The 15,967-nt window shown below is 40.6% G+C and overlaps 1 protein-coding gene across 7 annotated transcripts in view; it reads right to left on the bottom strand.

Moving 5' to 3' along the window:
* Positions 1-15,967, bottom strand: part of LOC140483795 (uncharacterized) — a 175,727-nt gene that overhangs the window by 101,058 nt on the left and 58,702 nt on the right. For 6 of the 7 annotated variants that reach the window (XM_072582394.1, XM_072582403.1, XM_072582422.1 and 3 more), the window contains one exon: positions 10,863-11,032. In XM_072582394.1, coding sequence (XP_072438495.1) covers positions 10,863-11,032 — 170 coding nt within the window. Of the gene's footprint in view, positions 1-10,862; positions 11,033-14,420; positions 14,554-15,967 lie in introns of those variants that run through there. The other variant, XM_072582440.1, reaches the window with a different exon arrangement.

The following is a 15,967-nucleotide window of genomic DNA, read 5'->3' on the forward strand; positions in this document are numbered from 1 at the left end:
AAGGAAAGGAACTGAAAGGTTGATTGGAAAGGGAGCCGAACAGGGAAGAGTGATGGAGCAGCAATAGCAGGAGTTTCTGGGGTTAATTCAGGAGGCACAGCAGAAATTCATGCCAACAGAGAAGAAACATAATAAGCGGAAGATGAGGTAACCATGGCTGACAAGAGAAGTCAGAGGACAAAGGAGAGTGCAATAAGAAGGCGTCGCTTGGGGGAGCTGAAATGTCTGAAGTGGACAAATCACATGGACCAGATGGACTACACCGCACACTACTAAAGGAGGTAGCTGAGGAGATTGTAGTGACATTGCTGATGATCTTGCAGGAATCACTGGAGTCAGGAAGGGTGCCAGAGGCCTGAAAAATGGCGAATGTAACACCCCTGTTTCAGGGCAAGAGGCAGAAGATGGGAAACTATAGGCCGGTCAGCCTGACCTCAGTCACTGGTTAAGATTTTAGGGTCCATTGTTAAATATGAGATTGCAGAGTACTTGGAAGTGACCCTAGGACTGAGTCACCATGACTTCATCAAGGGGAGTCAAACCTGAAAAGTCTGTTGCAATCCTTTGAGGGGATAATAAGCAATTTAGGCAAAGAGAAGCCAGTGAGTGTGATCTATTTGGATTTCCAGAAGACCTTTGACAAGATGTCACACAGGAAACTGCTAAATAAGATAAGGGCTCATGGTGTTAGGGGCAAGGTCGTAGCAAAGCCAGAGGATTGGCTGACTGGCAGAAGGCAGAGAGTAGGGACAAAGCCGTCATTTTCAGGATGGTAGCTGGTGATAAGTGGAGTTCTGCAGGCATTACTGTTGGAATCACAACAATTCACATTGTACATTAATGATCTGGACAAAGGAACGAAGGTCACTGTTGCTAAGTTTGCAGATAATACAAAGATACTGTTGAGGAAGTGGTGAGGCTGCCAAAGGACTTGGACAGGCTAGGAAAGCGGACAACAAAATGGCAGACGGAATACAACGTGGGAAACTGTGAGGTTGTGCATGATGGTAGGAAGAATAGAAGTAGGGAAAGGTTTTCAAAATCTGAAGCATGAAATAAATTGTGAGTCCTGGTTCAGGGCTCTCTTAAGGTTAACAAGCAGGTTCAGTTGGCAGTTGGGAAGGCAAATGCATTTCAAGAGGGTGAAAATACAAGGGCAGAGACATATAGGGGAACCTCGATTATCTGAATACCAATTATCCAAAAATCAGATTATCCAAAGGAGATCTTGAGGTCCCAATAGAAACATTACATCAAAGACATGTTTCCAACAGTGATCGCATCTTTTATTTACAGTGATTCAACAGGCACCGTCTCCAAATGACTGACCTCCCACCCTCTCTCTCCCCACACTTTTCCTGGAGTTCTACAGAGGGGTGTACCCTAACCCCACACCACCCCCCCTCAACCTCCCCCCACCCCCCAGGAATAATCTCTCCAACTTTGTCCAGTAGAGGGCAAACGTGGAACTTGTCAAAAATGTGCAGCTGTGGCTGTGTCTGTGCACTACTTGGAGACTTACCCCACAAAGGCAGCTGCAGCAGCAGGAGCAGCAGGCTTGTTGTTGCTGTCCAGTCCAGCTGCCCCGGAGGGGGTGGTGGGGGCAGTGGGGGTCTTGTGCACTTTGTGCTGGGGTTGGACCTGGTTGGGGGACAGTGTTGAACCGGGTTGGGGCCGGGTGGGGACAGTTTCGACAAGGTTCGGGGGCAGGGGCAGATTTGGACCGGGTTTGGGGTGGGGGTAGGGTTGGATTTGGGCAGGAGTTGGGGTTGGACCAGGCTGTGGGCAGGGGGCGACGGTGTTGGGGGCAGGTGTCACGCAATGTGTGTTGCTGCAGTCTCCTCAACCGGGAGAAGACTTTAAGACTCCAAGCCCTGGATGAAAGGCATCTAATCGATTTTCCGAATAATCGATTATCCAAAAGAAATAATGCTCACCCATCTCATTCGGATAATCGATTTTGTACTGTATTGCTGAGGCTGTATAAAGCCCTGGTCAGACCGTATTTCGAATATTGTGAGCAGTTTTGGGCCCTGGATCTAAGGAAGGACTTACTGGCTTTGAGGGGGTCCAGAGGAGGTTTTCATGAATGATCCCTGAGATGAAGGGCTTGTTGTATGAGGAGTGGTTGAGGACACCTGGTCTGTAGTTAATGGAGATTAAAGGGATGAGGGGGGATCTGATTGAAACTGACAGAATCCTGAGAGGCCTGGGTAAAAATGACATGTTTCCAAAAGTAGGAGAGACTAGGATTCAAGGGTACAGCCTCAGAATGGAGGGACAATCCTTTAAAACTGAAATGAGGAGAAATTTCTTCAGCTAAAGAGTGGTTCATCTGTGGAACACATTGCTTTAGAGGGCGTGGAGACCAAATCATTGAGTGTATTTAAGACAGAGATAGACAGGTTCTTGATTGAAAAGGGGATCAAGGATTACAGGGAAAAGACAGAAGAATGGTGTTGAGAAACATATATGCCATGATTGAATGGTTGGTGGAGCAGATTCGCTGGGCTGAATAACCTAATTCTGCTCCAATATCTTATGGTCTATGGGTACCAGGCTGCAAGACATTCAAAGTTTGCTGCTTGCCTGCTACTTTGAGGAGATGGTTGAGAAATGGATGTTGGCATCTCCATTCGTAATCCAGTGCACACAAATCACATTATGGTTTTGGAAAATGTAAACGGTTTATTAAAAAGAAAATCCAGGAACAAAAACACCGGATTGGACACCTGACAATGAAGCTGCCAGATTGTTGTAAAAATGTAACTGGTTTATTAACATGATGTTAGAGCAGGAAACCATCATTCTTACCTAGTCTGCCTATACGTGGCTGGTAAATATCGTCTGAAGTAACCTGCAAAGCTTGTTAGTTGTGTCAAACCTCAATCTGTGATTTAAAGAGCCCAGCACCAATAAACGGTAGCCTGAGGCTGAATGAGGAGAAATAGCTTTGCTTTGATGTACAGCAATGTTCTCAATAATAGAAATTCTATCAACGAGAACCATTTGTCTTTGGTTAATACAAACAATAAAAATTAAGCAATTGTGCTAAACAAAAATCCATCAGATCTAGCAGAGAAGCAATTGGTCTTCAGGCTACATGTCATGGCTTTCTACTTAACTGAAGAATAACACCAAATCAACTATGACTTTAGGTAACAAATGTCACTTTAGTTAACAAATGTTTAGTCAGCTTAAGCCTCATGATGACACTTTTGGAAGAACAGTTTAGTGCTGTGTTTCTGGCACACCAAAGCAGGACACATCTAGATTTTAAATTGAACATGATTCTCTTCACATCAAGCACAATATTTGGACACTTATCATTTGTGTTTAAATATCAGGCAAAGGCTTGGGTTCACAAAGCTATTATTAACACAGGAAGTATGCACATTAACATGAATAAGTTTAAAGTAAGTCAAAAGAAAACTCAATTTAACTGAAGAAACAGTTTCCTGATTAGATTAGATTAGACTCCCTATAGTGTGGAAACAGGCCCTTCGGCCCAACCAGTCCACACTGACCCTCCAAAGAGTAACCCACCCAGACCCATTTCCCTCTGATTAATGCACCTAACACGAGTGGCAATTTAGCATGGCCAATTCACCCTGACCTGCACATCTTTGGATTGTGGGAGGAAACCGGAGCACTCAGAGAAAACCCACGCAGACACTGGGAGAATGTGCACCCCGCAGCCTCAGACACTTCAGGGAAAACAGCCCCGGCCTATTCAGCCTCTCTCTATAGCTCAAACCCTCCAACTCTGGCAACATCTTCAAAAATCTTTTCTGAATGTTTTCAAGTTCAAGAACATCTTTTCTACAGCATGGAGACCAGAACTGAACAGGAAATTTGAATCTTACATGCAAGTGAATCATTAATTGTTGACTTTCATGCACAAACTCAAATGGATTGATGGTGGAAACATCTGGGGCAAGAGGACAAAACTTTAACATCAGATCCAAATCATCTCAGCGCAATGAATAGTTCCACATACAAGAAGTGGTAGAAATGTAGATGGCTCTCCTTAAAAAGTGCAGATGTTAGCTGAATTAATATTACATTTGAGATTGGTAACATTTTCCCAGACAAGCATATTAAAAGGCAGAGAGGTTCCAACAGTATGATTAATACTGTTATGAAAGAATCTAGAGGCATTTTAGTTGAGTAAGTTGAACCTTCACTAAAATCCTCAGATCATAAAGTTAACCATATCAGAAATGTGAGCTTCTTTCAACAAATAAATCATTTGGTTTCAAAACCAAACACAAACTGCACCAACAATCTATTACCCAAGGCAATATTCAATTCTTTGTACAGTATTATGGTCCAGCATAATCAAAAAATACACCAAAAGTCTTAATGGGTTTTAGAAAATCATTAAAATGTATTTTTTGCTTAACAGATACACTTGATTTTGGTATAACTCCAAAACTTAGTAACTACAAAATTTTACAAAGCCTTGCTACAGTTATTGATTTATTAAAAGAACAGCATAGATTAACTTTGACATTTGTGTTGATGGAATTTCTAATTTTACCACTGAGCCATCAAACAAAAGAATATAATCAAATGATTTTACTTGTAACCTGACCCCATTTCCCAAACCAGCACATGGTACAGCAGTGACAACTGCAGAAGGCTCTCGATCACATCGGTCACACCAGATGAATTGCAAATATGGTGGGTGCAGTTGGCACCACTTGTGCTTGGAATCAATTTAGGACTTTTTTAGATTACTTACAGTGTGAAAACAGTCCACACCGCCCCGCCGAAGCGCAACCCACTCATACCCCTACATCTACCCCTTACCTAACACTACGGGCAATTTAGCATGGCCAATTCACCTGACCTGCACATCTTTGGACTGTGGGAGGAAACCGGAGCACACGGAGGAAACCCACGCAGACACGGGGAGAATGTGCAAACTCCACACAGTCAGTCGCCTGAGGCGGGAATTGAACCCGGGTCTCTGGCGCTGTGAGGCAGCAGTGCTAACCACTGTGCCACCGTGCTCTGGCTATAAGAAGTACAAAGTGAGAAAAGAAGATGGTGCTGTTTCTAAAAGGCATACCATGCCATATCTTTGTAATTTGCAGTGCTTTTTTTCAATCCTGTTATTTCAGAGCCACCAGCTCACAATAGAGCGGTATTTATGTCCGTAAAGAAGCATTGGAAAGAAGACAGACCTGCTTCCTCTGGCATTTCTAATGAACTCAGGACATCCCAATTCCGTATTCTTGAACTGGATGGACCATTTCAAACCAGAAAATGCTGCAAAGTGTGCACCTAATGCTCTCAAATAGCAACAAAATAAGTAACCAAATAATGTGTTTTTGGTGTTAATTGAGGGATAAATATTAGCCAAGATACCAGAATAAACGTTTTTCATTGAATAGTGCTGTGGTATATTTTACAACCACCTAAAATAGGGATGGAAACAGGATACAGACATGACCTTAGTTTAATCTGTTACCACTCCTGCAATAGTGGACTGAAATGCCAATTTACCTTGTTCAGGTCTTTGATCTAAGTTTGTACCAACAATCACTCAGAGACAAGACTGTTAACAACTATGTCATTGGGTCAGAACTGTCATTATCAAAACAAAATTTCATGAATTTGTCCTGAAAATGTAAAAACAAAAAGACTGGTTTGAAATATATTCAAGGAACAAATGGAATATAATTTAATTCACATTGTATCTTGTCTGCCTACTTAAAGATGCCAAGTATGGACAAGTATATGTTCAAATACTTAATGGTGAAAAATTGCAACAGAGATTATTTTAACCATTTCAGAAATTAAATGCAGGTTTTTGTATCTTTTAATACCACCCTCACCTCCAACTGTATCTCACTTTCAAACCAAATGTATGACTTGACAAGCAGAAAAATAAAGCAAGGAATGGGGAGATTGAAGTGAAGTTCCCATGAAAAGAATGAGAAATTCCTATTATTTTAGCTTTTAGAATGGCTGCAGGTAGGGTCAGACCAGATAGTGGGTGAAGCCCTGACCTTGAAGCAGTTGTAAGAGTTGATAGAGAATAATTGGAGATAAATTGGGAATTGACATAATAGATTACATTCAGAACACTGTGATGACAATAAACTGAAGACCTTTCATTAATAACTCTTCTACATGTTTTTCTTGGAGCACAGTGATTTGGGGAGAGATTTGACAGTGGTTTAGGGTTTAAATCCAGCAAATAAAGAGAAATTAGTTTCAATGGCTAAAAGGTTGATAATCAGAGGATTCAGAGTTAAGATGATTGGGAAGACAGCAAAGGCAAAATACAGAAAATCTGTTATATGCCAGCAAGAAAGAAAACAGGGAAATATGTATCTGTTAGCCCCATACCACTAGAAGGGTATTAGAATCTAATATAAAGGATGTGATAAATGGACATTTTAATAATGTTTTGCTCATTATTAACATGGACGTGCTAAAGGGAAATCCTGTTCAATGAACTTGTTGAAGTTTTCTGACAACATTACTGAAAAACTTAGTAAATAGAGTTGATGGAGATAGAATACTTGGATTTCCAGAAGGTAATAGGAGGTATTATACTGCCGTGGAATAAGAACTGGCTAACACGCAGAAAACAGCAAGTGGGAAAAAATGGATCATTTTCTCCATGACTGGCTGCGACTATTGGGGAACTTCAAAATCACTACATTGCCCCATCTATTCACAGTATTAATCAACAATGTGGAGACCCAATGTAATATTTCCGAATTTGCAACCAGATGAAACTAAGTGAGAATGTATGCTGTGAGAAAGATGTAAAGCGATTTCAGGAGCATTGAATAGGCTTATTGACTGGATAAGACATGGCAGATGGATTGTAGTTTGGAAAAATGCAAAGTTATTCACTTTGGAAAGAGAAAAAAATGCACAGATCATCTCTTAGATGGTAAGAGGTTGGAAAATATACGTATCTTTGTCGAGAGGTCACTGAAGGCTAACATGTATATGCAGTAAGCGACCAAAGAGTAATGGAACGTTTTCATTCATTGCAAAAGTACTCAAATACTAACCAGAAGCTTGGTTAGATTGTACCTGGAGTACTGTGTGCAGTTTCGATAACCCTATCTCAGGAAGTCAGAAATCACAAGACACCAGGTTATCGTCTAACATTTGAAATCATTGGTTTTCAAAGTGCTTTCGGGAGAAGTGGATGGAAATGCAGAAGTACAGAATTTGTAAGAAGAGAGATCATTGCAAGGCAATTCCGGGTAATTAAGTGTGTCAAAAGGTAGTACAAATGGTATGAGTGGAGTGTTGACTGGCTGAATAACAAGTCTTTGCAGGTGATCAGAAGTGTCAAACAATGTGAGTAAAGTGTCAATAGCTGAATAACAAGGGTGACCCATGATCCAATTAATTGAGGCAGAGAAATAATTACAAAAAATCAAAAATAAGATGGCGCTACAGACAAACCAAATGGAAAAATGTGGTAGGTGTAAGAGTCACATGACAAAGGTCATCCCGAAGTAACAAGTTATCTAAAACTGTACAAATTAATTCAGCCCACCATACTGTTCTGTTTGTAAAATCTTCTTCACTGTTGTTTTGACACCATTCACTTTGATAAATTACAATCTCTCTACTTTAATTAGTTTGTACAGTTTTACAATAGCTGTGCGCTTTCCTCACTGCCTTATGAAGGAGCAGCACTCTGAAAGCTTATGATGTCAAATGAACCTGTTGGAAAGGCAAGGACTGATTAGGGATAGTCATGATGTCTCACGAACTTGATTGAGTTTTTTGAAGAAGTAACAAAGAGAATTGATGAGGGCAGCGTGGTGATCAAAATCTATATGCACTTCCTCATGGTAGACTGCTTAGCGGGCTTTGTGTGCAATGGTGGTTTCCCTCCTACGGGAAGGATGTTGTGAGAGTTGAAAGGGTTCAGAAAAGATTTACAAGGATGTTGTTAGGGTTGGAGGATTTGAGCTATAGGGAGAGGCTGAATAGGCTGCAGCTGTTTTCCCTGGAGCATCAGAGGCTGAGGAGTGACTTTATAGAGGTTTATAAAATCATGAGGGACATGGATAGGGTATAAAGACAAAGTCTTTTCCCTGGGGTGGGGGAGTCCAAAACTAGAGGACATTGGTTTAGGGTGAGAGGGGAAAGATATAACAGGGATCTATGGGACAACTTTTTCATGCAGAGGGTGGTGCGTGTAAGGAATGGGCTGCCAGAGGAAGTGGTAGAGGCTGGTACAATTACAACATTTAAAAGGCATCAGGATGGTTGTATGAAAAGGAAGGGTTTAGACGGATATGGGCCAAGTGCTGGCAAATGAGACTAGATTAATTTAGGACATCTGGTTGGCATGGACAGGTTGGACAGAAGAGTCTGTTCCATGCAGTACAACTCTATGGCTGTAACCTGGTGTCATGTGATTTCTGACTCTGCCCACCACAGTCCAACACCAGCATCTCCACATCATATCTCAGGAAGGGTATTATTGCCAATGAGGAAATGCAATGAAAGTTCACCACACTGGTTCCTGGGATGGCAGGACTGGCCTTTGAGGAGCGATTGGACAAGCTGGGTCTGTAGTCTCTAGAGCTTTGAAGAATGAGAAATGATTTCATTGAAACACTATAATTAAAAGGATAGACAAGGTAGGTTCAAGTAAAATGCTTTCCCTGGTTTGGGAGATTAGAACCAGGGTACATAATTTAAAAATAAGTGGGATACCATTTCGGACTGAGACGAGAACTTTTTTTAAACACAGAATTGTGAGACTTTATAATTCTCTATCCAAGAGAGCTGCAGAAGCTCACTCTTTGAGTATTTTCCAAGTAGAGATTAATGGATTTCTGACTTTCAATGGGAATAATTTGGGTAAAGGGTTTTGAGGTGCGCAATAAGCCATTTTGTATTAAACAGCAAGCAGACCTGAGAGCCTGAATAGCCTATTCCTGTTCCTCTTCCCATGCATCAGGTGGCTCAGGTTTGGAAAACACTGCCTGTACAATGGTGGATACTGAATCAATAGGAGCCATCAAAAGAAAGGTAGATAAGTATTTGAAAGAGAAAAATTGCTGGGATTATTTGAAAAAGCAGGGAAGGGTGAATTGGGCTGTTCTTCAAAAGAGCCAGTTCACGTTCAAGGGGCCAAAAAGCCTCCAGCTGTGCAATAAATGGAATGACTGTATTGTATCATTATAGAATCCACCTTGGGGCAGGTTACCATAGAAACCCAGACCCTTAAAAAATTATGGCAATAATTAAAGGCTTCCTTGATCCTTAAAGAGAGAACACCAGCAAGAGACCTCTGCGTATGCAAGGAAGCACCTGTAGCCAGACATCTACATTGCATGTGTCATCCTCTGTACAACAGAATAGCTACACATACATTGACATAGCCACTGATTACAGGATGGCCTCCACCATCCCATGTCTCAGTGAAGGAAGCAGCAGAGATCACCAGCAAACACTCTCCTAACAGGAATGTCAGGACTATTGGCCTGCCGATTTGCAGAATCCAATAGTTGAATATTCGTCATTGCATTTCTTAGTTTCATTTTTAGTCAGTTAACATTAATAAGATTCTGGATTAGTGGTGCTGGAAGAGCACAGCAGGTCAGGCAGCATCCAAGTAGCTTCGAAATCGACGTTTCGGGCAAAAGCCCTTCATCAGGAATAAAGGCAGTGAGCCTGAAGCGTGGAGAGATAAGCTAGAGGAGGGTGGGGGTGGGGAGAAAGTAGCATAGAGTACAATGGGTGAGTGGGGGAGGGGATGAAGGTGATAGGTCAGGGAGGAGAGGGTGGAGTGGATAGGTGGAAAAGGAGATAGGCAGGTAGGACAAGTCCGGACAAGTCATGGGGACAGTGCTGAGCTGGAAGTTTGGAACTAGGGTGAGGTGGGGGAAGGGGAAATGAGGAAACTATTGAAGTCCACATTGATGTCCTGGGGTTGAAGTGTTCCGAGGCGGAAGATGAGGCATTCTTGGAACACTTCAACGTCTCATCTTCCGCCTCGGAACACTTCAACCCCAGGACATCAATGTGGACTTCAACAGTTTCCTCATTTCCCCTTCCCCCACCTCACCCTAGTTCCAAACTTCCAGCTCAGCACTGTCCCCATGACTTGTCCGGACTTGTCCTATCTGCCTATCTCCTTTTCCACCTATCCACTCCACCCTCTCCTCCTTGACCTATCGCCTTCATCCCCTCCCCCACTCACCCATTGTACTCTATGCTACTTTCTCCCCACCCCCACCCTCCTCTAGCTTATCTCTCCACGCTTCAGGCTCACTGCCTTTATTCCTGATGAAGGGCTTTTGCCTGAAACGTCGATTTCGAAGCTACTTAGATGCTGCCTGAACTGCTGTGCTCTTCCAGCACCACTAATTCAGAATTTGATTTCCAGCATCTGCAGTCATTGTTTTTACCTCGTTAACATTAATAAGATGCCAACCTGCTGCTGGTGCTTAAAAGCTACAAATCCCACATCAAGTTTTGCTTTGGTGTCATAATTAGCATTAAAAAAAAGAAAGATTTTATTGGGAAAACTATGGCTTGATATGTCCTGCAGATCCCAAAGTTGTGCGTGAAAACATATTTAACATAAGAAGAAATTTAACTGGACAGAGGTAGTTCTGCTTTAATGCATCTTTCATTAACACAAATTGGCTGTAACGCGAATGGCTGAATAGGGAACATTTTTTCAAAAATATGAACTTTTAAAGTATGTGTTGGCTATAATGCGATTACGTCACCAATATACTGAAAATATTTGTATCACATGATTTTCGTAAAGCACAGGATTACACAGTAATGCAACTATCATGTAATCACAGAACTACCTGTATTCTACAAAGGCAATTGTCTGCACTTACCCAAACATCTGCATGACAAAGCCTGGGCTGCAAAATCCACATTGACTTCCATTGTAATCAGCCAGTCGCTGTTGTATGGGGTGTAAACCCTTCTTCATAGACCCCAGTGCCTCTATTGTTACAACTTGATGGTTCTTCAATGAAAGGAGGGAGCCAACTGGAAACAAACACTGAAAAAAATCAAAACATATGGTACAATACTACCTTCAGATATGACAAGATATAATATTTATTTTATATATTCAATAAGATGAGGAAATTAAAATCAAGTCTGAAAGCCATCAAAGCATTGTGTATGTCTATCCAATAAAGTCATTTGATGATTTGAGAGTTTCTGAGTTGGTGCATAAGCATTAAGGCAATTTTAACTTCAGCAACAGATGCGCACTATAATGAAAATGGAACATATTGGAAATATTCGGGATATAACCCCAGCTGATGGCGATATTGGACAACTCAGACCCGAGTAAAACCTGGCTTGATAGCCCTAAGTTCTCCTTTTGCCGTTTGATATCATGTTGGTCAGTCACTGTACATTTTCACATGAGACCATCAATGTTCTTTCCACAGAGAAATAAAAACAAAAGAAATGGGACCAGGATAGGATATGCAGCCCTTATGTCAGATAATGGCTGATCTGCCTCAGTCCTCAGCTCCTTGATGTTTCATAAATCCATCTACCTCCTCTTCAAATACTTTCTGTGATCTAACTGCCACAACTCTTTGGGGTAGAGAGAGAGAGAAATACATTTCTTTGCACCACAGTTTTAAATGAAAAATACCCTTCTTCTGCAACTATGACTCCTAATTCAAGATTCCCCTCAGAGTGGAAAGCATCTTTTCAACATCTACCCTGTCAAGCCCCCTCAAATCTTGTACGCTTAAATTTATTACAGATGTTTATTACACAGTAACGCCATAAAAATCTACACAAGACAATTTAAACATTTTAACATATACGGCAAAATTCAATCCTTCTCCCAGCAATATCCTTTACAGTTACTCAATCCCAGTGAAGTACCACTGCTTTCCTCATTAGTTTCTTATTTAGAACATAAGAATTAAGCACCACAAGCAGGAGCAAGCAATTCAGCCCCTCCAGCCTGCTGCACCATTTAATACATCATGGCTGATCTCAACTCAGCCTCATACTCCCACTTCTCTGTCCACTCCCCATAAGCCTTTAACCCGTTACTAATTAAAAATCTTGTCTATCTCCTCCGTAAACTTATTCGGTATCTCAGCATCCACCACACTTTGAGGCAATGAATTCCACAGACTCATGACCGTTTAAGAGAGGAACTAAATCTGCCACTCCTCAATCTAAAATTGTGACTACTCATTCTAGTTTACCTCAGAAGGGGAATCATCTACTTTGTTAATCCTTTCAGCATCTCATAACTGACCTTAATTAGACCTTCTCTCATCTTTCTAAACTCTTACAATTATAGGCCCTAACTGCACAATCTCTCCTCATCAGATAAGCCATTCATTTTTAAAATTAATCTCGTGAACCTTCGCAGAACCATTTCCTTCCTTCAAACCCTCAAATCTGTCCACCCTTCAATAATGTCATGGCTATTCTACTTCAGGCCTCAACTGCTCTTTCAAGCCAGCTCCTCATCACCCTCAACTCCTCAATCAATACTGTACATAGTACTCTAAATGTAGCCTCACCAATGCCTTGTACAGTTACAACACTTCCCCACCTAAATACTCCATTCCTTTAGCAATAAGTGTCAAGCTTTCATTTGCCCTCCTTATTATTGCTGTACCTGTAAATTAGCTTTCTGTGACTCATGCACAAGGTCAACCAGATTGTTCTGCACTGAAGTATCTTGACGTTTACCTCCATTTAGATAATAAGTTGCCTATTCTTTCTTTTGGCCAAAATGAATAACTTCATTCTTATCCACGTTAAATGCCAACTGCCACATTTTAGCCCATTCACCTGACCTATCCATATCCATTTGTAAATTTCTTATTTTTTCATTGTAACTGACTTATTATAGTTGCTATTTAGAGGTTATTTAGAGCAAACTTGGCGACAGTATATTCTATCCACATCATTGCTGTCTCTTTCTAGCCTTTCTCTTCAGATTGCTGACACAAACAAAGACTTCTTTCCAGCTCTGATGGTCTGGATACTTTTCAATTCTGACAGCTTGCAGATTTCTGCCAATTCACTCAGTCTGGGGACTTCTATGAACTAAATTGCCCTTCTCCAAGCACAAATGCGTTTTTCTCAACTGAAACCTGATGTGGCCCTTTGCCTTGTCTTTCTGCACATCATAAAAGTTCAACTTTGTAAACAATTTATCAACTAACTCATTAGGTTGCTGATCAAGTAATTTAACTTAAAGCACATGCTTTCTTGGAAATAACATTAGAACTGTCTGTTCAAAATGGCTTTTCTGACCTTTGTTAAAAGAAACAAGTCACCTTCACAGAAATTAAAACTAAAATCATTTCCTCTGCTATCAAATCTAACTTTCCAAAAAATAATAATACATTACAATCCTACAACAGAAAAAAAGAGAAACAGAGATTTTGTTTCAGGCTTATGATGCATCATCAGAACTTTCAATGTTTTGTTGCAAGGTCATGAATCGGAAAACGTTGCTCCTTTTCTCTCTCCACAGAGGCTGTCAGATCTGCTGTATGCTTCCAGTGTTTTCTGTCTTTATCTACATTTTCTGCATTAGCAGGCTTTTACTTTTATAATGGTCACTCGTGGCTAACAGTTTACCCTCTTGTCTATCTAATCAAATACTTTGGTCCCAACCTCAGAAGAGCAGCCACGCAACTCTGGTTGATTTGAGTACAGCCCCCGATGCTACCTTTCAAACTGCACAATTTGCTGATTGTATGACAATCATTTAGGGAATTGTTTTGATGGAATTACTGACCTCCTATTGTCCTAAAGCTGAATGAATGTATACAATTAAATCACAAAATCACCACAGAGAATCATGCATCTCCTAAAATAGCTACTTCACTTGCATAGTAATTGCACCAGCAAGTGCCCCAGATTAGAGTACCGTGAGTTACCATTTAGCCAAATAAAAAGCACAGAAAACATAATCAAGAAAATGTTAATACAAAGGGACCGCTGATTGTGGGGAAAAAAAAGATTTTTTAAAAAAAGGGTATGTACTCAACTCTACAGCTAAGAAATAACCAGTAGATGGCAGTGTGTAAACACTTCACACACACATATGCACACAATAAAAATGCTCCCAGTATTTTGAATATATGATGTTATTCACAGGTTCACAATAGCAACTTGATTATTCCAGATTAAAAACTGTCAGTCAGCAAATGTCTAAAATTCAAACTCCACTATTTAAGAACTAAATATAGTATTACATATTGTTATTACTGGAGGAATCTGTCACACTGAACAATTCAGACTGTTTCAGTTCCAAATGAATGTGCATACTATCATTTTACATTATGTATTTATACAGTTGCCAGTTTGTTACTGATTATTCCCATCAACACACCTTTGATCTGTGACAGAAAATTGGGTCAATAAGTAGGAATACTCCTACTCACCACCAATGACACTCCACAATCAGGTCTCAGCAGTATAGTCATAATGATACAATAGCAGCAATTCCAAACTTCTCATCATCCATTTACAAACTTCTGCCCTGCAGTGTGGACTACAAACGAGCTGTGGAGTTGCGAACTGATATTTCCTACAACCTAGGTATGTAAGACAAAAGCTCATTTGCAAAGACTGCGTTGACACTACAACAGCAAGCCACAAAGGGAGTTCAAGGATAAGCAACACTGAAAACAATTTTTGATTACAACATTTGGAAATATAGGCATTGATATCTCAGCCATACTTAAACATGCCCTTATTCAGGAGGACGTAATATAGTGTCTGGGTAATCCCAAATTGCAAACTTTGACCAAACCAAGTTTATAATCAAGGACTACATTAAGTGGTCAGAGAGAATTCTTCAGCACAGTGAAGTTAAAATGGAAGCCAATTTTTTAGAACTTCAGCAATTATAACAATATTTAATGCTGCCTCTCAACATTTGAATACTGGATTCATCTCATTTTTGATTGAATTGTTTTATGAAGGAAACTGGTTGAACATGATTAAAGTGATCAGATGTCAATTGGATTGTCTGGGGAAGTGATCATCATAGTTTTCCTGGACTTGTGAACCTGCAGAGGTCAGAAAATGATTTCCTTTTCAAAATGTCAATTCTAATGTGCCTGCCCCAACTATAGCTTTAGAAGAAATTATCAGATTGCCATTTGAGTATTGCCAATAGATGTCACATATTGTCTAAGTTTTTCATCTTGCACTCATCAGGACAATTCATCAAAATAACAAATCAAGAGGGAAACAGCATACATTCTGTTTGACAGGAGAGTGCAGATTGGTTGGCAAGTGGACTCTGATTGGTGGAGGACTGAAAACGGAGAACACACAGGTTAGAAAATGACTGGCAGAAAGCTACTGAACTTTGTTTGCCAATCCCTAGTTAGCTATAGCAAATGGGTACATCGATACTGACTGCATTGCTATGATCAAACTTGGAAATATGTGGTGAATCAAAGACGAGAGTCAAGGTCAAAGAGAAATGTATTAATCCAGGAAATGACAAACAGACAGGATGGACAGCATGAATCTAAGAGTGGACCAACAGTTAAGACTAGAATTTACAAACTGAGTTAAAGCATCAAACGTTTTTAAAATCTGAATGTGTGTAGCAACTAAAACAAAATAGATTAACCCTGAGCACAAAGAGAAATGAATAAGTGCAATCTACCATTCCAGAGACACGGCCGCAGGGTGACAAGGATTGTTGTGAGAAACAGAACTCACTCACAAATCAGCCTGAGACAAAGCCTTGGAAACAAGAACAATTTATTACGGCCTTGCAAGTACCGGACGCCTCTGCAATCAAGCAAAAATACGCGCATAACATAGCATGTAAACTTTCTTTGTTCAGTTTGCAAGTTGCTGAATCACACCTCCTTTTCTCATTGGTCTAATCTCATCCTATCATAAGCCGGTTACCTCACCGTTTTTTTTCTCTAGTTATTTTCTTATCTGGCCATCCTGCTGTCCTTGT

Source organism: Chiloscyllium punctatum, chromosome 2 (genome assembly GCF_047496795.1).
Source record: "Chiloscyllium punctatum isolate Juve2018m chromosome 2, sChiPun1.3, whole genome shotgun sequence".
Lineage (NCBI taxonomy): Eukaryota > Metazoa > Chordata > Chondrichthyes > Orectolobiformes > Hemiscylliidae > Chiloscyllium > Chiloscyllium punctatum.